The following is a 26430-nucleotide window of genomic DNA, read 5'->3' on the forward strand; positions in this document are numbered from 1 at the left end:
CAGCTACTCAGGAGGCTGAGGTGGGAGGATCACCTGAGCCCTGAAGGTTGAGGCTGCAGTGAGCCATGATTGTGCCACTGCACTCCAGCCTGGGTGACAGAGTGAGACCCTGTCTCAAAAAAGATAAATTAGATTTTATCAAAATTTTAAACTTCTGCTCTTCCAAAGGTGCTAAGGATATGAAAAGACTCCCACATCATCTAGCAGTTAGGAAAAAGAAAAACGAAAAAGAAAATTAAAAGACCAGCCATGGACTGGATAAATATTTGCAAATGAGATATACAATAAAGCCTCGAGTTCAGAATATATAAAGATCTTTCAAAACTCAGTATTAAGAAATCACACAACTCAATAAAGAAATGGACCAATAATTTCTATAGACATTTTACTAAAGATATAAAGATTATAAATAAGTACATTAAAAGATTCTTAACATCATTAGTCAGAAGGGACCTCGCTGATAAAACAGGTTGCAGTAAAGAAGCTGGCCAAAACCCACCCAAACCCACATGGCAATGAAAGTGACCTCTGTTCAATATCATTGCTCATTATACGCTAATTATAATGCATTAGCATGCCAAAAGACACTCCCACTAGCGCCATGACAGTTTACAGATGCGATGGTAATGTCATTACCCTATATGGTCTAAAAAAGGGTAGAAACTATTAGAATGGCTAAAATTTAACAACCGACAATTGTATTTATTGATGAGGATGCCGAACTAGGACTCTCATACGTTGCTGGTTGGAATGCAAAATTGTACAGCCACTTTGGAAAACAAAATCCCAGTTTAGTACAAAGTGAAAAACAGACTTACCATTCAACTCAGAAATCCAGCTCCTACATATTTACTCAAGTGAAAAGACTCATTGGTATCTCAGATAAAAATACAGTCAGCACCTCAAGTAATAATATCTCTGGTCATTATGCAATCTCATTTGACTTAGTGGTATCTCACAAAATAGGATGACAATATTTTTCTTAGTTGGAAAACAATTTTATCCTAAAAAAGATTTAAAATTAAGCATAGAAATATTGTAGAGAATCAACCCCATAATATTAATGGTTTCGTGTTAAATCTGCATATTTGATTACTTTATGTCCTTAAAATGTTAAGAGGGTTTCACCTGTTCCTGTTAGCAGGTTAATTTACAACATGTAATTGAGAATTGATTAAGTCTTCTATTTGAAGTTGAAATTTCTCAAGTTCACTTGCAGAAATGGCATATGTAGAAAAAAAAAAACTCTAAGTTCAGTATGTGTTACAAGTTAGAGATTCTTACTTAAAATTGCTAATATATTGAAAGATTTGCTGTTTGAAAAAAAAAAAAAAAACTCTATTCAGTTAACATAATCACCAAAAGCTCCACAGAAAAGCAAGTATTGGCTGATCCTGGTAGTGAGTTTCGCACAGATCCACTCATTATCTTCACGTTATAAAGAATTTAAGAAGGAAGATAAAATTACAGCCAGCACCCAGTGATGTCTTACACCATAGTGGATACGTGAACGAGATGTGTCATTTGGGGTTCGAAGGACAGAAGGAAGAATGATACTTACCAGCAACTTTGCCCCACATGCAGTATATTAACCTCTCTAAGCAAGTGACATTCCTTTTACCAAAAAACAAACTAACAAACCTACCTTAATTCACAGTTGACCTTTATTTATTTATTATTGACTTTGTCCAAATATACATTGAACACAGTCAGGAGCACCATTTACAATCTGTGTAGCTTTGTAAAGGGCTTTTTGACTTGTGCTGCCCATAAGAAGAATTAATTTAAACTCAGTTTTCAGCCATAGATAAGGTAAACTGTACCTTGGATGTACCCAAGATGGTCCCAATTTACACCTATTGTCCCAACATAATGGATAACACCTACTTCTGCTCTCAAAAGTGTCCCAGTTAGGATGGCAATCCATAGCCTACACATCTAGCTTGCAGCCCATTTAGATTGGCATCTGTAGAGTACAAAGTCACTGCCCTTGAAGTCAAAAAACTTGGGTCTGAGTAACAGTCAGGTTACTTGTCATCTAAGGCAAGCCCCTTAACCTTGAAGAGCCTCGAGATTTTCCAGTGATGCTGCTGCTTTTTCAGTGTTATATGGACCTAATTGACACAGTTTTGTAAACTCTTAATGACTATATGAGCACACATTATTACAACAATAAAGCAAGAGGATGTTAGCAAAAGTAAAAATTGTAATAACATAAAGAATTCAAAATATTTAATAATTTTTAACTCAGTGCCGCTTTCCTCATTTAAATAAAGTTATTCATCCCTTCCTCCTTTCCTCTCCTTTGTTTTCTTCCCTTCGATATTTTTTGAGTCCCTACTACATGCTGTAGGAGCAAAAGGATTTCCCTCCCCACCCCACACTCCACCCACCTCCACCCTTCTGAAAGTTTGTTAATCTGAGTCTATAAAACAAACTGACAATAGCCAGATTCATGGGAGACAAAGTACACATATTTATCCCATGCACATGTGCACAGGAGCCACACAAACTATGAGACCCGAAGAATCAAAGAAGGGCCAGATAGTTGAAGCTTCAATAGCATTTTGAGCTACAGAAAGAAATAGGGTCCTAAAGGCTCCTGTGGGGAGGTAGCAACACATTATGAGAGGGTGTGGGGAGGAAAGGCGTGGCGAGCAAAGGCTGTCTTGTGATGCAGATGAAGTCTCTCAGGGAGCAGCCCTCAGAAGGAAGAGATGCAGCAAAAGTTTCACTGTCCAAACTTTAAAAGTATCAGGTCTTTAGTCTCCTTTTCTTGTGAGTTCCTTTTTCCTGATCCAGATGGGTGGACCTCAGAGAAAGCCTCTGTGTCTGTTGTTTACCTCACCAATGCAGATTTTCTCTACAGATGCAAATCTACTCCAAAAAGAACAGCTTTTCAGAACTATTCCTGTCTGCTACTTCTCTGGATAACCAACTGAAAATATGCCAAAGAAGTATATTTTGAGGTGACATATTTTGGTTTCCCACAGTGTCAGGCACTATTCTAGGTACTATATGAAGAAAGGATTCCAAAAGAAGACTAAGATGTGGCTCTTTCCAATATGAACTCATCCAATCATTTTTCCAGTATTCATTGAATGCTTGCTACTTTATCCCTTAGTATTTAAATATAGTATATCTTTTTATATATTTAGAGCTTATATACCCTGCAATAAATTTTTGAAATTTTTCTCCAAGTATTGCACATCTTTGTAAGATTTAACCATCAGATATAGATGTGTATATATAAAATTATATATAATTATATATATTATAATCATTTATGTAATTGTTCCTATTGAAAATTTGGAAAATTGCATTTTCAGAGACAGGGTCTTGCTATGTTGCTTAGACAGGTCTCGAACTCCTGGGCTCAAGTGATCCTCCCACCTCAGTCTCCCAAAGTGCTGGGATTATTGGCTTGAGCCACTGTGCCCAGTGCATTTTCTAATTAGTTAGTACTGGTGTTTAGGAAAGCAATTGATTTTTTTGATACTGATCTTTTATCTAGTAAGTTTTATAAGTGCTATTTTTTTCTAATAGTGTATAGATTCTCCTGGATTTTCTAAGTAAATAAGAGTATACAATGCAAATAATAATCTGTTTATTCCTTTTCAGTCTTTCTGCCACTTACATCTCTAGCACAATATTGAAAAGTGGTAAGAGTTGGCATATCAGCCACATTGCCAGAATCAGACTGTTGCTATTAATTTTTGCATGTCTATTCCTGCCTTGTAATACGAGATCCTCAAGATAGGGGCTGGTACCTCTTCCCCCTAGGTCAGCGATTCAGGATCCTCAGGCTCCTGAGTATGATCTCTGTGTACAGTCTCCCTTGTATAGTAACCCTCCATAATGTGTGCTGAACTGAGTCAAATGTCACATCTGTGCCGATTTTCTAAGCTTCTGCAGGCACTGTTACTTGATCTTTGTATTCCCAGGTTGGTTTTGTTTTTGGAGGCAGGGAAGGCATTGCTTTATTTTTATTGAGGTATATCATATTTTATTGAGTGTATATATTGTAAGTATACAACCAAATAAACTTGCACAAACTTAAAACTGCTGTGTAACCATCATTAGATCAAGAAACAAATATTCCAGCTGTTGATGAAAAGAGTCAGACTCTGTAAAATATTTAAAGAGGTTTATTCTGAGCCAAATATAAATGACCAAGGCCCAAGGTACAGTCTCAAGAGATCCTGAGAACATGTGCTGCCCAAGGTGGTTGGGTTATAGCTTGGTTTTTATACATTTAGGGAGACAAAAGATATTAATCAATACATGTGGGATATACACGAGTTTAGTTGGAAAAGGCGGGACAAACTCAAATCAGCGGGGTGGAGTAGGGGAGGGGTGATAGGTCATAGGTGGATTCAAAGATTTTCTGATTGACAGTTGGTTGAAAGAATTAAGTTATTGTCTAAAGACCTGGAATCAATAGAAAGTCTGGTCAAGATAAGGAGTTGTGAAACCAGGGATCTTATGTGGATGAAGCCTCATAAGGCACCAACCTTTTGGGAATCACCTTTTCATTTTATTTTTTTAAAAAGGGCTTAAGTCTCAACCCACATATAGCGGAGTCCTCCCAACAAATATTTCTGAGGCATTTGGGGTAACTTATTCTCCTACCCACCTCTTGGTCCATTTTACTCTGAATACTTTCTTTACCCTGTGTCTCACGCCTCTTTGCTGTCCTCTTCTCTCTCAGCCCACATTAACCCCACATGCAACCATTCTCCTTTTCTTCACTCTCCTATCCCCTCAATGTACCTGAACACCACAGTGAACAACAGTATGTATCACAGGCTTTGAGTGGGAATCTGGGGCAAGGGAGGGAGAAGCAATGGGAAAGGGGGAGAGCGTTTCACCACTGCTCTGCCAATATCCTTGTTCTCAAAAATTCTTAGGCTGTCACCCCAAAGGGTCTCCCTGGCGCTATTTTAGCCTCAGGCTCCAGCCCTTCAGTGGCCAAGATTTCTGTCGCCTTTCCCCTGGATTTCTCCTCCACTGGTGTTAGTGTATCACCCCTCCCCCACTTCCCCTTCGTCATTCTGATGCAAATCCCAAATTCTCCTCACTTCGTTATCTAAAACATTTCAAATCCCTTCCCTGTCGCAGGCTGTAGCTCTTAACACTCAAATGGCTTATCTAAGATTAAATAAACAAAAAAAGTTTTCTTCTCGGAAATGTGCTACCAGCCATTAAAATGATAACTTTCCCCCTGCTCCACTATATGAATTAAAGGAATACAGTCCAAAGGCTAGGACTTAGAAACCACTTTCCTTTTATTGATAGCTGAAACCTAAGGAAGTATGAGTCCTGAAAGCAAATATGCCTAAATGGCACCAAAGTCAGCTCCTAGGGTCACCACGAGGGGGAAGTAGCCCCAAAGCACCTGTATGTTTCAGGACTCTCTCCCTTGTCCCCCATCACTCTCCCCACCCCTTCTGCTAAATCAGATGTTAACATCCTCATCTGCAGGCCCCAGGGACAGACACCCAAGTGGTTATTGCTAAGGATGTGGCACACCAAGCTCAATGCTATTAGGACATAGTTTCGGCTATGTGGGGTTTACACAGCATTCTTTGCCAACTTCATTGAAAACATGTTTTCATGAGAATTCATCTCATTCTACCTACTGCTGGCTAAATTTATCTCCACAGAGTTTAACAACATGGAATGATTAATTAGGGACCAAGCTATTTCCTGAGTGCTTTGCACATAACTGTGATTCTGTGACTCTGTGATTCACTCTCGTTGCTTCAGCCATCTGTCCCTGAACAAAATGCATTTATTTATGTTTTCTGTGATTTGTTGTTCTCCTCTTTCAAAGACATAAACATGATTGATTTGGAAAAGCAAAATTGTTTTTTCCTCTCTTCATAAAATAGTTTTAATTAAAACACAGCTAGAGCAATCCCAATAAAACATAATCATGCCACTCCTGCTCATATCTCTAGTGGTGTCTCAACTCTAAATGAATGCCGCCGCCTTACGATGACCTGCTAGGCCCCATAGGATCCGTCCACCCCTACACACACATTATCTTATCTCCCTCCACTCTCCCTGAAGGCTTCATGCCAGCTCACAGGTACGCTCCAGCTCAGGGCCGCTGCACTTGCTTTTCCCTCTTTTTGGACCATCTTGCCCATTGCCGCCTCCATAACTGCCTCCACTTCCTTCAAACGTCATCTTCTAGGTAAGCCTTTCTTGGGCACCGTATCTTAAACAGAAGCCACCGTCACCCATTCACGCCCACATGCACACTCACACATATTCTATATCCCTTTCTTCCTTCCTTTTTTTGCCTTAGCATTTCCACTAACATACCATCCATTTGACTTATTTGTGAAGTTTATTTTTTGCTTCCCTACCAAAAAAAAAAGTAAGCACCATGGGGGCTGGGGGTTTTGTCTATTTTATTTACTGTTCTATCTCCAGCACCTAGAATAGTATCTGGCACATAATAGGTGCTCAACAAATATTTCTTGAAAGAATAAGTGAATATTAAAAAGAATCGAAAGAGTAGACCTAAAAGTAGGTCCCATCGTGTTGATTCCTTCTCATTATTCATAGCTCTATTCAGCCACCAATCATCTCTATCCACCCTATTTAAATAGCACCACTGTAAGTCATCCTCTATGCCTTTATCCTGACTTATTTCTTCATAGCATTCACTACTGTCAATTTTCTTTTTTTTTTTCTTTTTGAGACAGAATCTCTCTTCCTCGCCCAGGCTGGAGTGCAGTGGTGCGATCTTGGCTCACTGCAACCTCCGCCTCCAGGTTCAAGTTAGTCTCCTACCTCAGCCTTCTGAGTAGCTGGGAGTTGGCATTACAGGCACACGCCACTGCGCCCAGCTTTTTTTTTTTTTTTTTTTTGAGATGGAGTTTCATTCTTGTTGCCCAGGCTGGAGTGCAATGGCGTGATCTCGGCTCACTGCAACCTCTGCCTTCAAGTGATTCTCCTGCCTCAGCCTCCTGAGTAGCTGGGATTACAGGCATCTGCCACCACACCCAGCTAATTTTTTGTATTTTTAGTAGAGACAGGGTTTCACCAGGTTGGCCAGGCTGGTCTTGAACTCCTGACCTCAGATGATCCACCTGCCTCAGCCTCCCAAAGTGCTGGGATTACAGGCATGAGCCATTGCACCCAGCCCAAATTTCACTATTGAATTATTTTTTACTTTAAAAATTATTTGTCTTGCCCATTTGAAGGTAAGCTCCATGAGGGCAAATAATTTGTCCTGTATCTCCTCAGCTTAAAATGTTTTTATTTTTTCCTAATCATCAAAAATCATTTGACCATATATTTTTGGGTCTATTTCTGAATTCTTGATTCTATTCCATTGATTTATATGGGTGTCCTTTCTCCAATCGCATTGTCTAATGTATAACTTTGTAATAAGTTAGAAATCAGGGAATATATTAATTTCTCCTAAAAATCTTACCAGGATTTTTACTGGGATTGCTTTCAATCTATAAATCACGTTGCGGAAAACTGATGTCTCAACAATACTGAGTCCAATCCATTGGAGGGATATACATCTGAATCCCATAAGCAATGGGAACTCATGTCCTATTGCCCAGCAGTACCCTGAAATGGTGACAAGAACTGAATGGGGAAGTAGCTTTATGATTTTAAGTCTCATCAGAGATGCCTTTGCACCAATATTTTAACCTGGTTAAAATATCTCTCAATCCAAATAAAGAAATCCAAACCAGAATCAGTTTCACCTAGAAAATTAAACTCTTTTAATTGCTGATACTGCCCAGAAGTACATGAGGTTTAGCAGTTCTCTAAAAGCTTTTGAGCACCTGAATAATCACTTGGGTTATCTAAAATACAATGGGGTTTGTAATCTGACTGATTTGGCTTAGAATAAAAGAGCTCATAAGAATGGACTGCTTTCAGCAGTTTCTAACCTGCATGAGGATAAATTCAGATAATGAAGAAAGAGAGAGCAGAAAAAAAGAAAAAGAAAATTTTCCTGACATTGTCTTAATTAGTCCTCAAAGTTAACAGTAGCTACAGTTCAGCTACTGCCACTTCATGAATCTATACCCATCATATTAGGGGCCACTTTATTTACTCTCTAGCTCAACTGTCTTTTTTTTTGAGACAGAGTCTCACTCTGTCGCCAGGTTGGAATGCAGTGGTGCAATCTTGGCTCACTGCAACCTCCGCCTACCAGTTTCAAGTAATTCTCCTGCCTCAGCCTCCTGAGTAGCTGGGACTACAGGCATGAGCCACCACACCCAGCTAATTGTTGTATTTTTAGTAGAGATGGGGTTTCACTATGTTGGTCAGGATGGTCTTGATCTCTTCACCTCGTGATCTGCCCACCTCGGCCTCCCAAAGTGCTGGGATTACAGGCGTGAGCCACCGTGCCCGGCTGGTCTCTTCTTTATCGTGGCCATAACCTGACCAGTGTTCCAGCTAGCACATAACTTCATTTTCTAAATCAAGCTATTTTATTTGTATTATTTATTTCTCAAGCAATAAATGCCAAAGCTTAGTTGGAATATTTTTTGAAAAAAAAAAAAAAAAAATGAAGGCTAGGAGCCGTGGCCCATACCAGTAATCCCAGCATTTTGGGAGGCTGAGGCAGGCAAGAAGATCGCTTGAGGCCAGAGTTGGAGAGCAGCCTGGTCAATGTAGGGAAACTTCATCTCTACAAAAAATAAATAACTTAGCCAGGTGCAGTGGCCCGTGCCTGTAGTCCGAGCTACTCAGGAGGCAGAAGTGGGAGGAACCCTTGAGCCCAGGTTAAGGTTGCAGTGAGCCATATCTTCCCACTGCACTCTAGCCTGGGCAACAGAAGGAGACCCTGAAATCCACATGGCTCTTTTCTTTGCCTCTTTTGGGTGAGGCTTTCATGGCCACCCTATCTAAAACCACAATGCCCCACATACTACTTATCCTCCTTCCCCACTATATTTTTTCCAGTAGCGCCTACCATATCATATACTTTATTTACCTAGTTTTTTCTACTTACACGGAAATATAAACTTTTTTTGGAGACGGGGTCTCCCTCTGTCGCCTAGGCTAGAGTGCAGTGGTGCAATCTCCGCTCACTGCAACCTCCGCCTTCCGGGTTCAGGATTCTCCTGCCTCAGCCTTTTGTGACCTTTTATGGCCTTTTGTGACTGGCTCTTTTCACTTCACATAATGTTTTCAAGATTCATCCACGCTGTAGCAATGTTTCAGTACTTCATTCCTTTTTATGTCTGAAAAACATTTCCATTGCATGGATATATCACATTATCCATTCATCAGTTAATGGACATTTGCTTGTTTCCAGCAGAGGTACTAGCTACTTAGGAGGTTGAGGCAGGAGGATAGCTTGAGCCCAGGGAGTTTGAGACCAGCCTGGGCAACATATTGAGATGCTATCTCAAAAAAAAAAAAAAAAAAAAAAAAAAATACATATATAAATAAATATTCCAGTGATTTTATTAAAGAGCTGAGCAACTATCAGTTCCACACCGTGGAATCTTGAATAAATCAAGCCCAAGACTCACTGCCATTAATTTAATCAGGAATCTGATTAAAACCTGTGTTCAGAACTCATGTAACTCATTTCCATCAGTGGTTAAGTGGATTTTAGCAGAAGCACTGTCAAGGAACCACAGATGGCAAGGCTGCAGCAGTGATGGTTGGAAGTACTGGAGAATTCTGGGTTTGTTAGATGAACAAGCATACAATTTTGAGGAGAAGGCTGTAAGAATCATGAAACTTTACAGAGTGTGGTGATATGTTTCTCAACCACAGAGGAAATGAAAGTGTTGAGATAGCGGCATGGGTGCATTTATGCTTTAAATTAATAAGTGCAATCCTTTAAATTAATTAATGCTTTAAATTAATAAGTGAAATCCTTTAAATTAATTAATGCTTTAAATTAATGCTTTAAATTATGCTTTAAATTAATAAGTGCAATGATTCAGCTAAAGTTGAACTGATGGTTTTATTATTTAATTATTCTGAGGGGAAAAATGAATGCACACACTTAAGTTAATATCCATTCATTAGGAAGTGTGTAAACAGTTATAATTATTCAATTTTGATAAAGACATAATCAAAAGTGAAGAGAGATTGTGCAGTCTCCAAGTGTGCTCTTCTCCAAATGAGCAATCTTAGGATTAAGACCACTTTGCCTATGTGCCTCGTATTGACCACAAATAACTGTTTCAAAATGCTCATCTATTAATTTTCCTTGGGAACTGATTTTTCTTATGGCCATTTTATAGTTATGTTGGTATTATCAAATTTTTATTCCTATTTCTATTAAAAGTTTAACTTTACACTTAGCTTGGCAATGCAAAGAAATAACTAGCTTGATTTCTTTACAATCTGGCTGCCTAAATCCACTAGTAAAACATCAGATCTTTCCCAAATGTTTTGTGCATGAGGACATATTATTCCTTAAAGACTACTTTCTATTAGTGCATTCTTTTCTGTAGTGTGCAAAAAGACTCTTCAAAATATGTAGAGCACTTTTCTTAAGGTGTCAAGTTTTTTTCTTTTCCAATACAGCTTTTCCAATCTTCCATGTCCACTATGGGGAGCGTCAGCTACAGAAATTAAGGCCTGAATTCCTTCCAGTCAGCACAACATTCCCGGACTGCTTCTCTTCAACTACAGCAAGTACAGGCTTCAAACTGGTCAGATTCACATTAAGATTATGCAGACAAAAACACTGGGAAAATTAACTTGCTGATCTCCTTTCCAAATGTAACACACCACAAAGTAAAATATAAACTTTTTCATTTAATAATGTACATAAAAGCCTTTGTTAAAATGTCAATAACAAGTTTTATTTACAAAGTAATCGTCCTATCACATCACATTTGGGGTTACATGTATCACTGTTGTATGCTGGTAGCATGGCTATTTGAAAGATTATAATTTATGAGCTATTACTCAGTGAGATTTTTGCAATAAGGTACTTCATGAGACAAAATGGAAAAAGGAGAATTAAATTAAAATGCACAACTAATATTTATCTACTACAGACATAATATTTCTCAGTTGTGAACTAATTACCATGCTTGGAAAATGCTAGCACCCTCGTAAATATTTTGGTTCTATCGGGATGCAAAATCTGATTTTGCAAACTTTGAAAAGGCACATTCTGGCCGGGCACAGTGCCTCAGGCCTGTAATCCCAGCACTTTGGGAGGCTGAGGCGGGCGGATCATGAGGTCAGGAGATCGAGACCATCCTGGCTAACACGATGAAACCTGTCTTTACTAAAAATACAAAAAAATTAGCCTGGCGTGGTGGCAGGAGCCTGTAGTCCCAGCTCCTTGGGAGGCTGAGGCAGGAGAATGGCGTGAACCCGGGAGGCGGAGCTTGCAGTGAGCCGAGACCGCGCCACTGCACTCCAGCCCGGGCAACAGAGCGAGACTCTGCCTCAAAAAAAAAAAAAAAAAAAAGAAAAGAAAAGGCACATTTTGTGACACCACCTAAGCATTTCCCTGAGAACATAAAGAAGGTTATTAACATAATGAACCATTTCAGCCTTGAAAACAGTATTCATTGAGGAGATACCTCAGAGGTAAGGACTTCCTTAGGACAGTAAAAAAATCTATGAGTTCTTAAGTGGAAGAAAAGAAACAACTATGAAAAGCAGGACCAGCTCAGAACTGCTCCTGAGGAAGAGATGAGGTATGACAGGATTGTCCCTGTCCCAAAATATTGCTATCCTTCTATAAGCTGCTGGAATGTTTCTTCATTCCGTTCTCCCATTCTCTGTGAATGAGAATCAGTGGGTTATGAGGCATTCTCTAAAAATGCAGGTGCAGCAGTCGTGGGAATGGCAGTCAGCCCAATGCAAGTGTCAAAAGGAATTTCAGATGTGGAGAAGATAATCACAAGGCATTGTTTCTGTGATGAAGTGTGATCTGCTTTCTTCTCAGCACCACATGACATCAGCTGTACTTAGAGAACTGACTAACGGGAGGAGAAAGGTGGGTGACTCTGGAATATGAAGAACCTCGGGAGGGAGGATGGAGCCCAGTGGGAAGGCTCTCAGTTGGGAGAGGTGAACAAAACTCCCAGGAATATACCCGGATCTCAAGGGCATTAGGAGGTGAAAATGAGTGGAAAAATTAAAAGGAGAAAGACCTTGTTCTTAGGAAAAGGGGTGGAAAGTTGCACTGTCCTTCCTCCAAACTGCTCACACTACCCTGTCTCAGAGACCCAAAACTCAGGCAGGCACCTTCAGTATCACAGGTTAGGTATATTAGAGTTGAACCTGTTGAGGGAGGCTTGGCTTGGGAACTCAATCACCAATTCATGGTATTGTTTCTGTGGAAAAGTGTCTCAAAGCCTGCTTGTAAGCCACTTGTTTGAAACATGATAAAGAATCCCTTCATAAGATTATTTACTTGTGGGCAATTTTGGAAGTGCAATCTCAGTTTTAGACTATAGTCACTATGCTCTGAATCTCCAAATATATTGTACAATATAAAAAAAAAAGAGCCTTTTATAAGGAAAAAAATGTCCAACATTTGTGTCACCATGATCAAACTTTTGTATTATATATTCGGATATAGCAATATTTCCTATTAATATTTACTGTTTAAATGATATTTAGGCACTGCAGAATAGCTCTCTTTTCAGACACAGAGCAAATCTAATAATCTATCACTTCAAATACTCTATATGCAAGTACTTTATATCAATCTAAAGATACAATCAAGAGGTAATGCTTTAAGGCTACATATGAAGCTACCTTGGTTATTGAAAATGTGTATAAGCAACAAAAATACTTTTGCAAAATGTAGTAGAAACGAATCATTATTGTCATCTTAGAAAGAAAAGCTATTGCACACCAACAAGACATTCGAGATGGTATCCTAAAACTTATTGCTATTGTTCTGTTAGGACAGATTATTGCTCAAAACTGCCCATTTTAAAACATCAAGAAATCCTCTCATTTTTGTTATCTTTTTAGGCAAGGCAACATCACAATAAAAACTTTTAAAGTTAAACTTTTAAAGTTAAAAGTGAAATTTATTACAATACAATAAATGCAAGTGTCATCATTAAAAATGCTGGTTAAAATTATGAAGTATCTAAATAATTTTTCTAATTATATATTGGAAATAACAACTTTAACAATTCTATATGTACACAGGACACTGAAAACGTAAAATCATGCACAAGGCCAAAAAATAACGTTGCACATTAACCCTTTAGTTATTACTTTCTATTTTCCGGTCCCAGCATCATACCCGCTAATTACTCAGGTCGCAAGCCTCAAGGATTAAGTGTTTTGAATGTATTTCAGTTTCATACTTTAACAATGCTTAAAGACTATTGGTTGTATTCTGATCAAATGGTTCTCCTTCCCATATTTCCCTTTCTCAATAGATCTTAGACAAAAAGGTGAGCAGGGAAAACTGTGATTACAGGATCCAACATGACATGTATACCCAATGATTCATTTAAGGGTGGCATAAAGTTATATAGAAAAGACCTACAGGATGGAAGACAATAAGTACATCAACATGTAGTAAAATTAAGCAGTTCACCCACTGCGTGCTTACATGGCTCCTATATCTCTTCAGGAAGAAGCCAGAGCTGTAGAGAAGTCAGGGCAAACCAGAACTGTTGAGGAGTAGGGGTGGGGGGCAGAGGGAAGGAGCTGGGGAGAAGCGCCAGATCTTAAAGGAAATGTAAAAGCGTTAGCTATCTATTCTCCCCCTCCTGCTAACGCAGGGGCTGGCTCCAGCCCAGCCTCCCTGCCTGCATTTCAGTGGAGCTCTTCCCCCAGCATTGTCTTTCAGATGAAAAGATATATCTGTTCCCCGCTGATAAGTTTTTTTGGGGGGAGGGAGTATGTTTTGTTTTTTATTTTGATTATACATTGACAAATTATTGTATATTTTTACAGGGTACAATACGGTGTTATGATTTTTGAATATAAGGTGGAATGATTACACTAACATATGATCTCAAATATTTAACGTTTTTATGAGAACATTAGAAATTTACTCTCTTAGCAATATTGAAATATACATTCAATTATTCCTATATTTAGCATGTTATGCAAGTGATCTTAAAAAAAAAAATCACACTTATTCCTCCTGAGGCTTTGTACCCTTTGACTGTCTCTCAATTCTGAGAACACTTTTTATAAATTTGAGGAACAGCCTAAATATTATAGGCTTGAACATGTGAACTTGTCCTCAGCATGAAAGCAGGTGAGACTTTTTTTTTTTTAAAACAAATGAGCAGATAAACACCCAGAGAGGTTAAGTGGTTTAGCCACTGGAAAGATAAGGAAGTTTGGTGTGATGTTTACTTCTCTATGACGATGCTTCTCAAACTTTCATGTGCATACAACTCCTTTGGATCTCATCAAAATGCCCTGGGTCCAGAGTGGGGCTTCAGATTCTGCATTTCTAATAAGGCCCTAGGAAATGTTGAGGCTCTTGGTCTGTGGGCCACACTTTGAATAGCATGGACTACAACACAAAGAGGGATCCACCCCGGCCTTCCTGGGCCATGAGAGACCTGCTTCAGTGTTATCTGCCTCTCCAAGCACATCCCCAAGCAAAAGGTTTAGATGCACTGCATAAGGTGGCAGCTGTCTACAAGACTGGGTTAATATATTTTCTGAGAGCACCATGACTACATGAACAGCCAAACAAGTAACATAATTTGAGTAACATAATCTAAATTTGACAGGTCTATTTGCTGAGAATAAAACTCATCTTTTACTTATGAAGTCTTCCTTAAAGTGAACGTGATATAAAGGTATTAAAAAACCCAGCATATTAAATTTCATAGTAAAATGCTGCATGTGCACATGTATACATATAGTATGAGTTCTAAGAAATTCAATGCACTGTAATCAGAATAAAGTGCTACCACTGCTCCCAGCTAAAATCATCTCCTCTTCCAAATATAAGGAAAAACCCTTGAATTGTAAGGAAAATGACTGCATTGCCTGCCAACACAAGGCCACAGGCTCCCCATTTGATCTGAAAGACAAGAAAAGAAGGATTAAATCCTTACTTCCTTCATATTGTACTCTTTGCAATCCCTATTATTTTCTGCATTAGAAACATCCAATGAAATATTATACAAAGCTGCTAAAAGGCTTAATAATGTAACAGGAGATAATGAACTGTTCAGTAATGAGTCTAATTACTTCTGTGATGCTTGTTAATTAAGTCTGGTATCATCCTTAACATGTTCCCAATTAGACATATTTCTCTACTTGTTTTTAATTGACAATGATTGCCTTAAGTAAAACTCAAGTGGTAAGATTATAAATAGTGCAATTACAATACTGGGTACTGAAAGTTCTGCACACATCAGCTTCTTTCATGGAAAATAAAAATTGTAGAGTTATGAATTTGTTTGTTTCTTTTCTAGGCAAGAAAAGACTTTGAAAACTGCTTTCCAGCTTGGTAGATGGTTTGTAGATGGTTTTACAGAAGCACATTTGGGGGTGAGAGTACCCTCTAGTGGGCATTTTTTGTTTTACTTTAACCAATAGAAACATCAATGAAAGTTTCTTCACAAAACATGATGGCAGTATTGAAAGGAAAAAATATAAATATTTACTGCAGCTCTTAAGAAGGGCTGGTCTAAAGCATAAGAAGAATAAAGTCATGACAATCTTGTTGTATTCAAAAATCTTCAATCTTTCCCCATTATCTAGACAAAGATCAAACTGGCATGGGGTTCAAGACTGTTGCTAATCAGGTTTCACAACCCTTCCAGCCTTAACCTCAACAACTTTCTTTTAGCTCTACCACACTGGACTCTTCTTTATTCTATATACCGCATTCTTACACTTGAATGTCATTCCATACAACAGCCATCCTACCTTAATGCAAATGCTATTTATCCTTAGAGGCCCATATCAAATGCCAGTTGGAATTTCTCTCTTCTTGGTGCCCATATGGCATTCTGATCATGCTTCAACTTACAATACTTATAAGTACACTTATAGTATACTTACCCAGCAAGCTAGTTTCTGTGTTCCTTAGGAGCAGAGACAGTACCTATTTCTTAATTCTGGTGTTTTACAAATAGCAGTTGTTCCAAAGATATTTATTGAATGAAGAAGACTTGAGCTTATCTGATATTCAATGCCTCAAATAAGAGTTTCATAAAATTAAAATAGAATGTAATTGGAGGGAACAAAATCAAATAGTGGGAAAGACAGTGAACATCAAATAATTGAATAAATTATATCTACAATGTGTACTTTGAAGACAAAAAGAAAGTTTTTATCTTGGAAGTGAAGATGCCAACTTATTCACTGCATTTTCGGGAAGCTACACAGTTGTCCCTCAACATATACCTATTATACTGAGTTGAGAGTTGAGTCCATGATCCCATTTGCAGGAGAAGAATTTGAAATATCTTCATCTTGCAGCTAGAAAAGTACTGCTAGCATAGTATCTGTGGATTACTGTAAGATTTAAGAGGCAGGAATTTAAGAACAATTGCAGAGAATAGCTTAAAGTAGAAAAAGTAAGAAATCATATCGTCTGGCTAAAAGTTGTAAGAGAAATAAAGAAAGCACTCTGAAAGCATGGCCGAACTACTGACAGGCAGGTCTAAAGTAGAAGAACAGAGAAACTAAAAATACACGGCCTTGAGTATAAAGCCTAAGTAATGAACGTGAAATGGAGGTCCCAGACAGAGGCCTCTGAAGTAAACTCAGCAACAGTTGAGCAAAACAATAGAAAACAAAACTTACCACAGCCACACGAGCAAGAATAACAGGAAATCCAAAGGCAGAAACAACAATTCCAGTAGTGAAGAAATATGCCAGTTCCCGACAGGCACTACTGGTTGCGTCTGAGTCATAGGTGACTCTTTTGGCAATGAAATGGGGGATGGGGGAGATGGCGTGGAAAATCAGGACGAATAAGGGCCAGTAAACGCTGTCAGTTGGACCCAGGCAAAATCCAAAAAGAAAAGTAACAGTTACATTTTAAATGAAAGACATATTACTATTTCAAAATCATTGCTATTTTAAATGTTTAGGTCAAAAAATTAATTAATTGTGAATATTAGAACATAAGATGATTTCTACCAGGGATAGATAAGTAGTGATAATTTTAAAATTACTATGTAGGTAGCTTATATTGTGTTAAGAAGCCACTATATAATATATACCCTAGAAACTTTACTGTTTTCTGTACCACTGAGCCACAATTTCTTTAGAGACAGAATTTTAACTTGGTCATTTCTACCTTCCCTATAGAACATAGCAGAGTGTCTTGCAAAAGCTAGTTCGGTAACGATCTTTTGAGTGCACGCATGCTTGAAACCTTTTAAGAGCTTAGAATAAACCCCAAATTCCTTGCCCTAGCCTACGAAGCCTTTATGGTCTGGTATTACCTACTTCTTCCATTCATTTTGTACTCTTTTCCCTTCATTTGCTTAATCTGTAGCCACACCAGCCTTCTTTCTGTTCCTGTAACACTCTGAGCTCATAGCTGTTATCCTGGGGCCTTTGCGCTACCTGTGATCCCTGCTTGCAATGTCCTTCCCCATGATATTCTCATTGGCTGACTCCTTCATACCATGTGATCTAAACTGACAGATTCCTTTCTAAAAGCAGAACTTTCCCTGGCCATCTATTCTAAAGTACCCCACGTCACCCTCGAACATACCACCCTCTTTGAACTTTCTGCACAACACTTGTTTCCATCTGATAGATTAGTCTTGGTCAAACGCCATTTATCTCCAGGGCCTAGAATGATGTACTCCATTTATACTTGTTAAATGAATAAAATAATAAATAAATTTTAAGTACGGAAGACGTGAAAATAAATATGCTCACTAGTGAAAACCTTAGATGTACTCTAATCTTCATTATAAGAGCTCACAATTAATAGTGTAATGCAAAAACAAAACAAAATTGTTTTCCTCCCAAATTTCAACATTTTGCAATTATAAAAAAAATTGCCATCTGGTTTCCAACAGTATTTTCTCTATCAATACTTCAAAAATAATCTTTTTTTCTCTATCAGACATTTGTTATGCTTCATTTCTTAAGAAAAAAAAAAGTCTCTGCTCATTTTTATATATACACTACAATAATTCATATCACCACAATACTGTGATCACACAGATACACCCAGACAGCACCTACAAGCAGGAGTTGGGATGAAGCCACACTAATGAAAGCCCCCCATTCCAGCCACAGATCTAGGTAACCAAAAGGCAAGAAGGGAATGTGTCCTTCAAGAGAACTCAGGATGGAAACAGTGGATTTGGACCCCGGATTCTAAACCAGAGGGATGATAGTATGTTTCAAGAATCACCAAACAATATTGTGGGAAGTAGCCCTTAGACATTCTCTACTTCAAAGCCCTTCTTTGAACAGTGAGAAAGGAGACACAGAGAAGGGAAGGGGTTTGGAATAGATATGTCACCTGACATATCCACAGCCAAGAACTCTTAATTTTTCCTGGAATACAGTGACAGTTTTGTGAAAAACAATCTGACTCTACGTTTCCATTCATAGTAAGCCACCAATATCCAACTAAGAGAAATATCAATGTACAAGAAACCTTGTTTATATATAAAATGTAAATATTAAATATATACAATTCAGTAAACATGCAGGCCAGGGGTTGGCAAACTTTTTCTGTAAAGGGCCAAAGACTAAATAATGAGGATCTGCAAGCCATAAAGACTATCTCAACTACTCAACTCTGCCAAAGATAATTGGCAGAGCAATGTAAAAGCAGCCAAAGATAATTCATAAACAAATGAGCATGGCTGTATTTCAATAAAACCTTTATTATAAAAACAGGTAGCAGGTTATATGTGGCAGTTTGCTGACTTCCAATATAGCTGATAATCCTGGTGCACTATCAAGATACAGCTTTGGGAGGCCAAGGCGGGAGGATGACTTGAGGCCAGGAGTTCAAGACCAGCCTGAGCAACACAGACAGACTCCGTCTCTACAAAAACTTTTTTAAAAAAATCAGCTGGGTGTTGTGGCATCTCTAAACAACAAAAAAGTAAAATAAAGATAGAAAACAAACTTATTTGTAGTAGCAGTAATGAGTCATTTTCTTACCTTACAAAGACACAGTGTATCACAGAGAATTAAAACTCCTAGATTTATAGTTGGTTGGGGAATAATGGAAAAACGTTTGGTCAAGGGTGTCAGAACATGAGCTCCATTTCCATGTCTGCCATTTTAATTTTTTTCTACTTTTTTGTTTAAGAGACAGAGTCTCGCTCTGTCGCCCAGGCTGGATTGCAGTGGTGTGATCACAGCTCACTGCAGCCTCCAACCGCTGGGCTCAACCAATCTTCCCACCTCAGCCTCCCAATCCTGCTACAGGCACCATGCCTGGCTAATTTTATTTTAGTTTTTTGTAGAATGGGGTCTCACTTTGTTGCCCAGACTGGTCTCAAACTCCTGGCTTCAAGCAATCCTCCTACCGTTGCCTCCCAAAGTGCTGGGATTATAGGCATAAGCCACCACGCCCGGGCTCTGTCACTTACTGCTGTGCAATCTGGGTAAGTCTTTAACTACGCTGGGCTTTGGTTTCCCAGCGAGAAATGAGGATAATAATACCTTATTACATTCCTAAAGCTAGAATAAAGTAATTGCTGTGAAGGCTCTAAACAAATATAAGTGACTGCTTATATTTGGATCCCTCTTGGGTTTAAACAATTTCTGTAATAGTTGGCCAGGACTGCGGTGATGGATTTGAATTCATCACTGTCATAACAACTCACTTCAATTGGTCTTACTTAACCACATCATCATCATCTTTTTTTTTTTTTTGGAGACAAAGTCTCGCTCTGTCGCCAGGCTAGAGTGCAGTGGCACGATCTTGGCTCATTACAACCTCCACCTCCTGGGTTCAAGCGATTCTCCTGCCTCAGCCTCCTAAGTAGCTGGGACTATAGGTGTGTGCCACCACACCCAGCTAATTTTTTGTATTTTTAGTAAAGATGGGGTTTCACCATGCTGCCCAGGATGGTCTCGATCTCTTGACTTCGTGATCTGCCCGCCTCAGCCTCCCAAAGTGCTGGGATTACAGGTGTGAGCCACGGCACCTGGCCTAATCACATCATCTTCTATCTGGTTGTTCAAGCCAATCACCCGGGAGACATCTAAGAACTCTCCCTCCTTGTTGAATCCTGACATTGATGAACAAAACCTGTTGGTTGGTTTGGTTTCCTAACTCACTCTCCTTTTCTTTCCATTCCTACTGCCCCAGCCCTCAATTTTGCTTGATTTATGATAGTAGTCCCCTACTATTCTCCCTGACTGCAGTCTCAGCACTTTCCTTTCTAGTCTCAGGTTATGGCAAGAATGACATTTTAACATAACCCCCTCCTCCAAACCCATTCTCAAGATATTTTCCCAGCTCCTATTGTCTGATGTGTAAAATGGAACCTCCTCTACCCGGCAGGCATATAGAGCCCTAAGTGCTGACTTTTACACTCCTGACTAACCCTTCTTTTGCCACTCCAACTACAATTTATGCTGTACCATAATGTACCACGTGTGGTTTCCTGAAAAGGCTATATACGCTTTCATGTCTCTGGGCCTTAGCATACAGCTTTCCTGGTGCCCAAAGTGCTTTTTCCCTAGAGATCTGTATGACCTGCTTCCTGATTTTCTTGACATTTCTTCTCACTTTTTACCTCCTCTGAGAGGCCCTCCCTGACCACTGTCTTCCCAGCTTCTACACTCTTCATCTTTTGTACCACTTCTACCTCTGACAGTATGCATACTTTTGTTGTTTACTGTCCGTCTCCCCCACTGAAACACAAACTCTGAGAGAGAAGGACCTTTGTTTTCTTATGTCTAAATCCCTAGTTCCCATAACAGTGGCTGGCACATGGGAAGCATTCAACCAACAATGGTTGAATGAAAAAATGTGTAGAATGTTCCCTCTGCCTGGAATGTCCTCCCCTGACTCATCACCCTGAAAAACTCTTATTTATCCACCAAGTCTTGGCTCAGATACAACCTCTGCCATGCAGCCTTCCCTGACTGTCCCACTGAAACTTAGGTGCACTTTATCTGAGCTCCAGCGTACTGGGCTGGCATCCCCACTGCAGCTGCCATCTTACTGACTAGACTGTTTGTCTGTCTCTCATTCACAACTAGAAATTTACCTCTTTGAGGACAGGACTGTCTCTTCATTTGTGTGTCCCCAGCTAGTCCAGAGTAAGTGTTAAACAAATACTTATGGAATGAATACATCAATTTTTAACAGAGCCCTCTGCAAAAGTACACCTGACCCACAAAGGGACTGTGTTCATAATCTGGGCTCCACTAACTCACTGGTTAGAACTTGGTGCTAAATTGACCAAACTCTCTAACACCCATACTAATAGTGACAAAGACACAGAAAGAGGAATAGTTCTTTTTGAAATGATAACTTACCCATAATCCTCTAAGGCACATCCCAGCATAAGAAAAGTCAGTCCAATAGCCCCACTGAAGGATAATGCCACAAGAGCTGTGAAAAATAAAGCCAAAAGTTAAAGTTCCCACAGTAGAGGTTGTCAGGTGCTAGATGGTTTGGGGAAATGGGGAGTGACTTCTAATAGGTCCAGAGTTTCTTTGGGGGATGATTAAATTTTCTGGAATTAGATAGTAGTGATGGCTGCATAACCTTCTGAATATACTAAAAAACCATGAAATCTTACACTTTAAAAATGTTAATTTTATGGTATGTGAATCATTTATCAATAAAAACATTTACTAAAATAAAAAAGAAAGAAAAAAAAGGTCCCAAATTCAAGCAAATGTAGCAATTTACTCATTTTATTGAGGTTACATTTGACCCGTTACAAACTGCATTATGTGTGTCCCTTTCAAATTCATATATTGAAACCTTCCTGGCTCCATCCCTCTCACCGTGAGATGCTATTAGGAGGTGGACCTTTGGGAGATAATTAGGTTCAGATGAGGTCATGAGGGTGGGGTCTCCACGATGGGATGAGTGCCCTTATAAGAAGAGAGAAAGTAGAGCACACACTCTCTCTGTGTTTCTCTCCCTCTGTTCTCCAATGTAAGAGGAGAAAGCAGGCCTGCAAACCAGGAAGCCGGCTCTCACCAGACACCAGATCTGACTGCACCACAATTTTGGACTTCCCAGTCTTCAGAACTGTGGAAACTAAATGTTTGTTGTTTAAGCCACCCAGTCTACAATATATTTCTTATAGTAGCTCAAACTGATTAAGACAATGACCCATGTCTGCCACCTTAAAATCATAAAGTATACAAAGGTCTCAAGTAATTCCAGTACCTAACCCCTATCCAATGTATGAATTCCCTCTATATTTGTCACCAGAGGGCAGCCAGTCGGTCCACACAACTCCAGTGAAGGAAAACTCACTACCACCCAAGGCAGGTCATTTAATTCCAACAGCTTCTAAATGTTGAAAGCCCTCCTTCTTTAAATTATATCCAGAACTGCCTCCCTGCAATATATACCTTTGATCATTTTGCCTCCCCAAACCACAGTACTTCAAGTATTTGAAGATTGTTTTCATGTCTTTGTAGGAAACAATTCCCAACTAGTGTCCACTGAATAAAATATGTATTCCCTGTATCTATTGGACACTAGTCTCTGCCGGAGTAGCAACGTATTTGCCCTTGTTGTGCTGCTGAGTGAGAAACAGAGTATCAAAGTTGTTAAAAAATCTTGAGCTCTGAGTCACAAATATGAGTCAAATCTTAACTCTGCCACCATCTGGTCTTATGACCTTGGGTAGAAGCTAATCCTCTGAACCTGATTTCTCACCTGTAAAATGTAAATAATGGTGCCACCTTATTGAGCTTATGGGAATTAAATGAGATAATCTATGTAAAGTGCTTGGCAAAAGGAGGTAGCCAAATAAATGCTGACTGACTCAGGTATCTACTCATTTTGGCAATGTTCTTTGATAAAGGTAGAGATCAAAAGCATAGGAGACTATCTTATCCAAATTTTCTTCTGAAAAAAGTCCATAATACTCATAATTAGTATTTAATTAATTAAGCTAATGAACATTTTTGATTGCTTCCTTTTACTTGAGAGAAGATTTAGAGAGACTCTTTAATAGGAAAGTGCCAAAGTGCTTTTTAAAAAACATCTGAAAGCATACAGATGTTAAGGGACAAAGAAACACTGTCAATTTTAACATATCTTTTTACATTTCCACTCTTTAATGGAAAATGCCCATGTGTGGATGGAAAGCAAACACCACACACTATCTCATTACAGATGATCTTTTCCTAGCTGGCTTTGCTCCTCTCCTCTGTGCCTGACCATCGGCAGTACCCCCTCCTCCATGAGGCCTGTCAAAGCTAGGAACTGCAGACCTCTTCCTTCTGTCCTGATACCAGTTTCTCAAGGTTCACAACCATCTTTCTGTTTGATTCTTTTTGGTCTTTTTTTTTTCCTCTTTTTTCAGGAATCACATCCTCTGCATCTCTTAAAGTTGGAGTTGACCAAAAATCCAACCCCATCTCTCTTTTCACTCCACACACTCCTGCTGAAAACTTATGTTCAACCCAAAGCTCCTAGTACCACAAGGGCCCGGCCACAACTGATGCTCCAGCCCAGAGTAGGTCCTAAAGAACTAGGCCTGTACTTCCACCTCCATTCTGGACTTCTCTGCCTTGACCGCCAACAAGAACCTCAAATTCAACATGTGTAACACGTGTAAAACTGAACCACTATCCCTACGCTTTAAAGGTCCTATCTTAGAGGACTGACACCATGATTGCATTCCACCTTCCAATGAATCAGTAGGTCAAGGTGACTCAATCTCCTAGACTTCTTAAACTCTCTGCTACAGCCCTGGTGCAGGCCTTTAACCTCTCAATCCTGCCTCTGTGACTCTTCCAATCCATCCTCTACACAGCAGACAGTGATCTTTCAACTATATATATCACTGCTGCCATCCCTTTGCAGTTGCTTCCACAGCCTACAAGTTGTTCTGGCATGGAGGCTCACCATGGCCTGACTCACTCCTAACCGCCTGTCCAGCTTCAACCCTCACCACTAAGTTCCAGTCTTACTAATGTAGCTTAAGTACCTGAAGAGAAGAAGGCATGTTGTTTCATGAGCCCTGCGCCATGTCACGTGCTGTCCTCCCCACTTGGGATATACTCCACCTTCACTCCATGCTTTGCCAAGTGAAGCCATATTGATCCCTTCAGATTCAGTTCAAGCATCGCCTCTTCTGTGAAAACAGTCCTTTCTCTGGAGCAGGGGAAATTAATCCCACCTGCATCAGTTTCCTACGGCTGCCGTTACAAAGTACCACAAACTGGATGGCTGAGAACAACAGAAATTTATCTTCTGACAGTTCTGGAGGCTGGACTTCTGAAATCAAGGTGTCAGCAGCGCCACCACACTCCCTCTGAAGGCTGCAGGGAAGCACCCTTCCTTGCCTCTTCCTAACACTCAGTGGTTGCCAGCATGGTTGACAACAATCTTTGGTGCTCCTGGCTTCGTAGCTGCATCACTCCAATTTCTGTCTCCGTCTTCCCATGGTATTCTCCCTGTATGTCTCTATGTCTATATTCCCCTCTTCTTATAAGGACACCAGTCATTGGATTAGGGCCCACCTTAAACCAGTTATCATTTTAATTTGATTATATCTGCAAAGACACTACTTCCAAATAAGATCACATTCACAGGTACTAGGGAACTAGAGCTTGAACATATCTTTTTGGAGGACAAAATTCAACCCACCATCTGTTCTCCCACCGCATCTGAGCACACCATAAACACTGACATAGTAATATAATTATTTCCAGCTGTGTCATCCACCAATAACTTCTCATTTATCTTTGTATCCTAAGTCTCTGGCATACAGTAGTTCCTCAATAAAAGTTGAAGAATCTGTAAAATGCTTCCTTCCCTTAGTCCTTTTCCATTTCATACTTCCTTTCTTTTCACTACATCACAATTTTCTAACACATTCACACATAAACGTGATCATGATTTGGTAGTTTCTAATCATGTGTAGTACTGAGACACTACTTTTCATCTGTTTTCGGCATTGGCTTCAAATGGATATATAACACAGTCGACACTCTCCAAGTAAACCATGTTTACTAAACTGATATTAAGTATAAAAGTCAGCCAGAAATAATGATAAAATGTCTGCTGCTAACAGCTCACACACTCGGATAAATTCATAGTGAACAGAGGCGTACTCGTATATACACTATCTACATGTTTATAGCAGATGTTAACTGGGGATATCTTTGGGTGCAAATTTCAAGGATGATATAAACGCCAATATAAAAACAAGTCATGCTACTCTATTCGACAGATTAGAAATGGAATGTTTTCCTACCAAAATACAGGAAGCCTTGCAAAAAACCTTTTCCATCTCACATTGCTCTGAAGCCATACAGATAAGGGACGCGGTGTTTTTACCAACTGCCCCATGCAAAAAACACATACTACACAAACACTACTTTCTTCTCTGTCCATAGACGAACAGAGAAAACACCGAAGAAAGCAGTATTAAAATTACACGTAATCTACCCTCCACGACTGCGAGAAACACCGTCTTTCTGGATGCTTTCCATTGACACCCACCCGCGGTCAACTGCCCAGTTGGAAAAATCATTAGGAAAAAGAGGATTAACTCTCCCAATGCTAAGAACGCTGGAGACAAAGGGTCCTTTGTAGCAAATAGGAAACAGCGGAGGGGCAGAAAACCAGAAGAAAGGCGTTAGGGTGGACACGTCATGAAGTGGAAACCTTGTTTAAAAACTCAGGAGGGGTGGAAGGCGCCGCTCTCGCCGAGGGCTCCGCCTGGGGGGGGGTCTGGTGCCGCCACGGGAGAGCAGGAAGGCCAGCGGCCTTGCAAAAAGGGCCAAGGCTCCCCCGAAACGCCGCTCCACCCACACCCCAAGGGACGAAGGGAGCGGTCGATCGCCTCCCGACCCGGAGAGGCGGGAAGGGTGGTGAGGCCGTCCCCCAGCGGCGCGCGGAAGGCGCAGCCCCAGGCTTGACCGGAACGGAGGCGGCAACCCCACCACACGACGAGCGGACTCGGGACCGCGATGTACCTTTAACGCCCGCCATGTCTCCCGAACTGGGGCCGCGGCTGCTTCCGGCTTCCTGCCACGGCCCGGGCAGCCTGCCCAGGCCAGACCAGGAGTCGCCCCGCGGATCCCGAGCCCGCCCCGGCCACGCAGAGCCCCGCCCCCGCCGGTGCAGAACTCCGACCTTAGTTCGCAAACGCCGCGCCTGCTGGTCCAGACCCCGCCCCCGCCACGCAGAGCCCCGCCCCCGCCACGCAGAGCCCCGCCCCCGCCACGCAGAGCCCCGCCCCCGCCACGCAGAGCCCCGCCCCCGCCACGCAGAGCCCCGCCCCCACCGGTGCAGAACCCCGCCCCAGCTCGCAGAGGCCGCGCCTGCGAGTTCAGATCCCGCCTCGCTACTCA

General features: G+C 40.3%; 2 protein-coding genes across 4 annotated transcripts in view; both read right to left on the bottom strand.

Moving 5' to 3' along the window:
* Positions 1-21489, bottom strand: part of LEPR (leptin receptor) — a 209663-nt gene extending 188174 nt beyond the window's left edge. For both annotated transcript variants that reach the window (XM_024247061.3, XM_054533516.2), the window contains exon 1: positions 21412-21489. The gene's annotated coding sequence lies outside the window, so the exon portion shown is untranslated. The remainder of the gene's footprint in view (positions 1-21411) is intronic.
* On the bottom strand, positions 13002-26203 carry LEPROT (leptin receptor overlapping transcript). Of its 2 annotated transcripts, XM_024247070.3 has the most exons (4): positions 26053-26203; positions 21412-21487; positions 16735-16921; positions 13002-14998 (listed from the first exon to the last, which is right to left on the bottom strand). In XM_024247070.3, the coding sequence occupies exons 1-4, from the start codon at positions 26066-26068 to the stop codon at positions 14882-14884; spliced, it is 396 nt and encodes a 131-aa protein (XP_024102838.1). In that variant the 5' UTR covers positions 26069-26203; the 3' UTR covers positions 13002-14881. The 2 variants fall into 2 exon arrangements, with proteins under 2 accessions (XP_024102838.1, XP_063568045.1); XM_063711975.1 differs by having other exon boundaries at positions 13002-16921; positions 26053-26182.
* Between the last annotated feature and the right edge of the window lie 227 nt (positions 26204-26430).

Source organism: Pongo abelii, chromosome 1 (assembly GCF_028885655.2).
Source record: "Pongo abelii isolate AG06213 chromosome 1, NHGRI_mPonAbe1-v2.0_pri, whole genome shotgun sequence".
Classification (NCBI taxonomy): Eukaryota; Metazoa; Chordata; class Mammalia; order Primates; family Hominidae; genus Pongo; species Pongo abelii.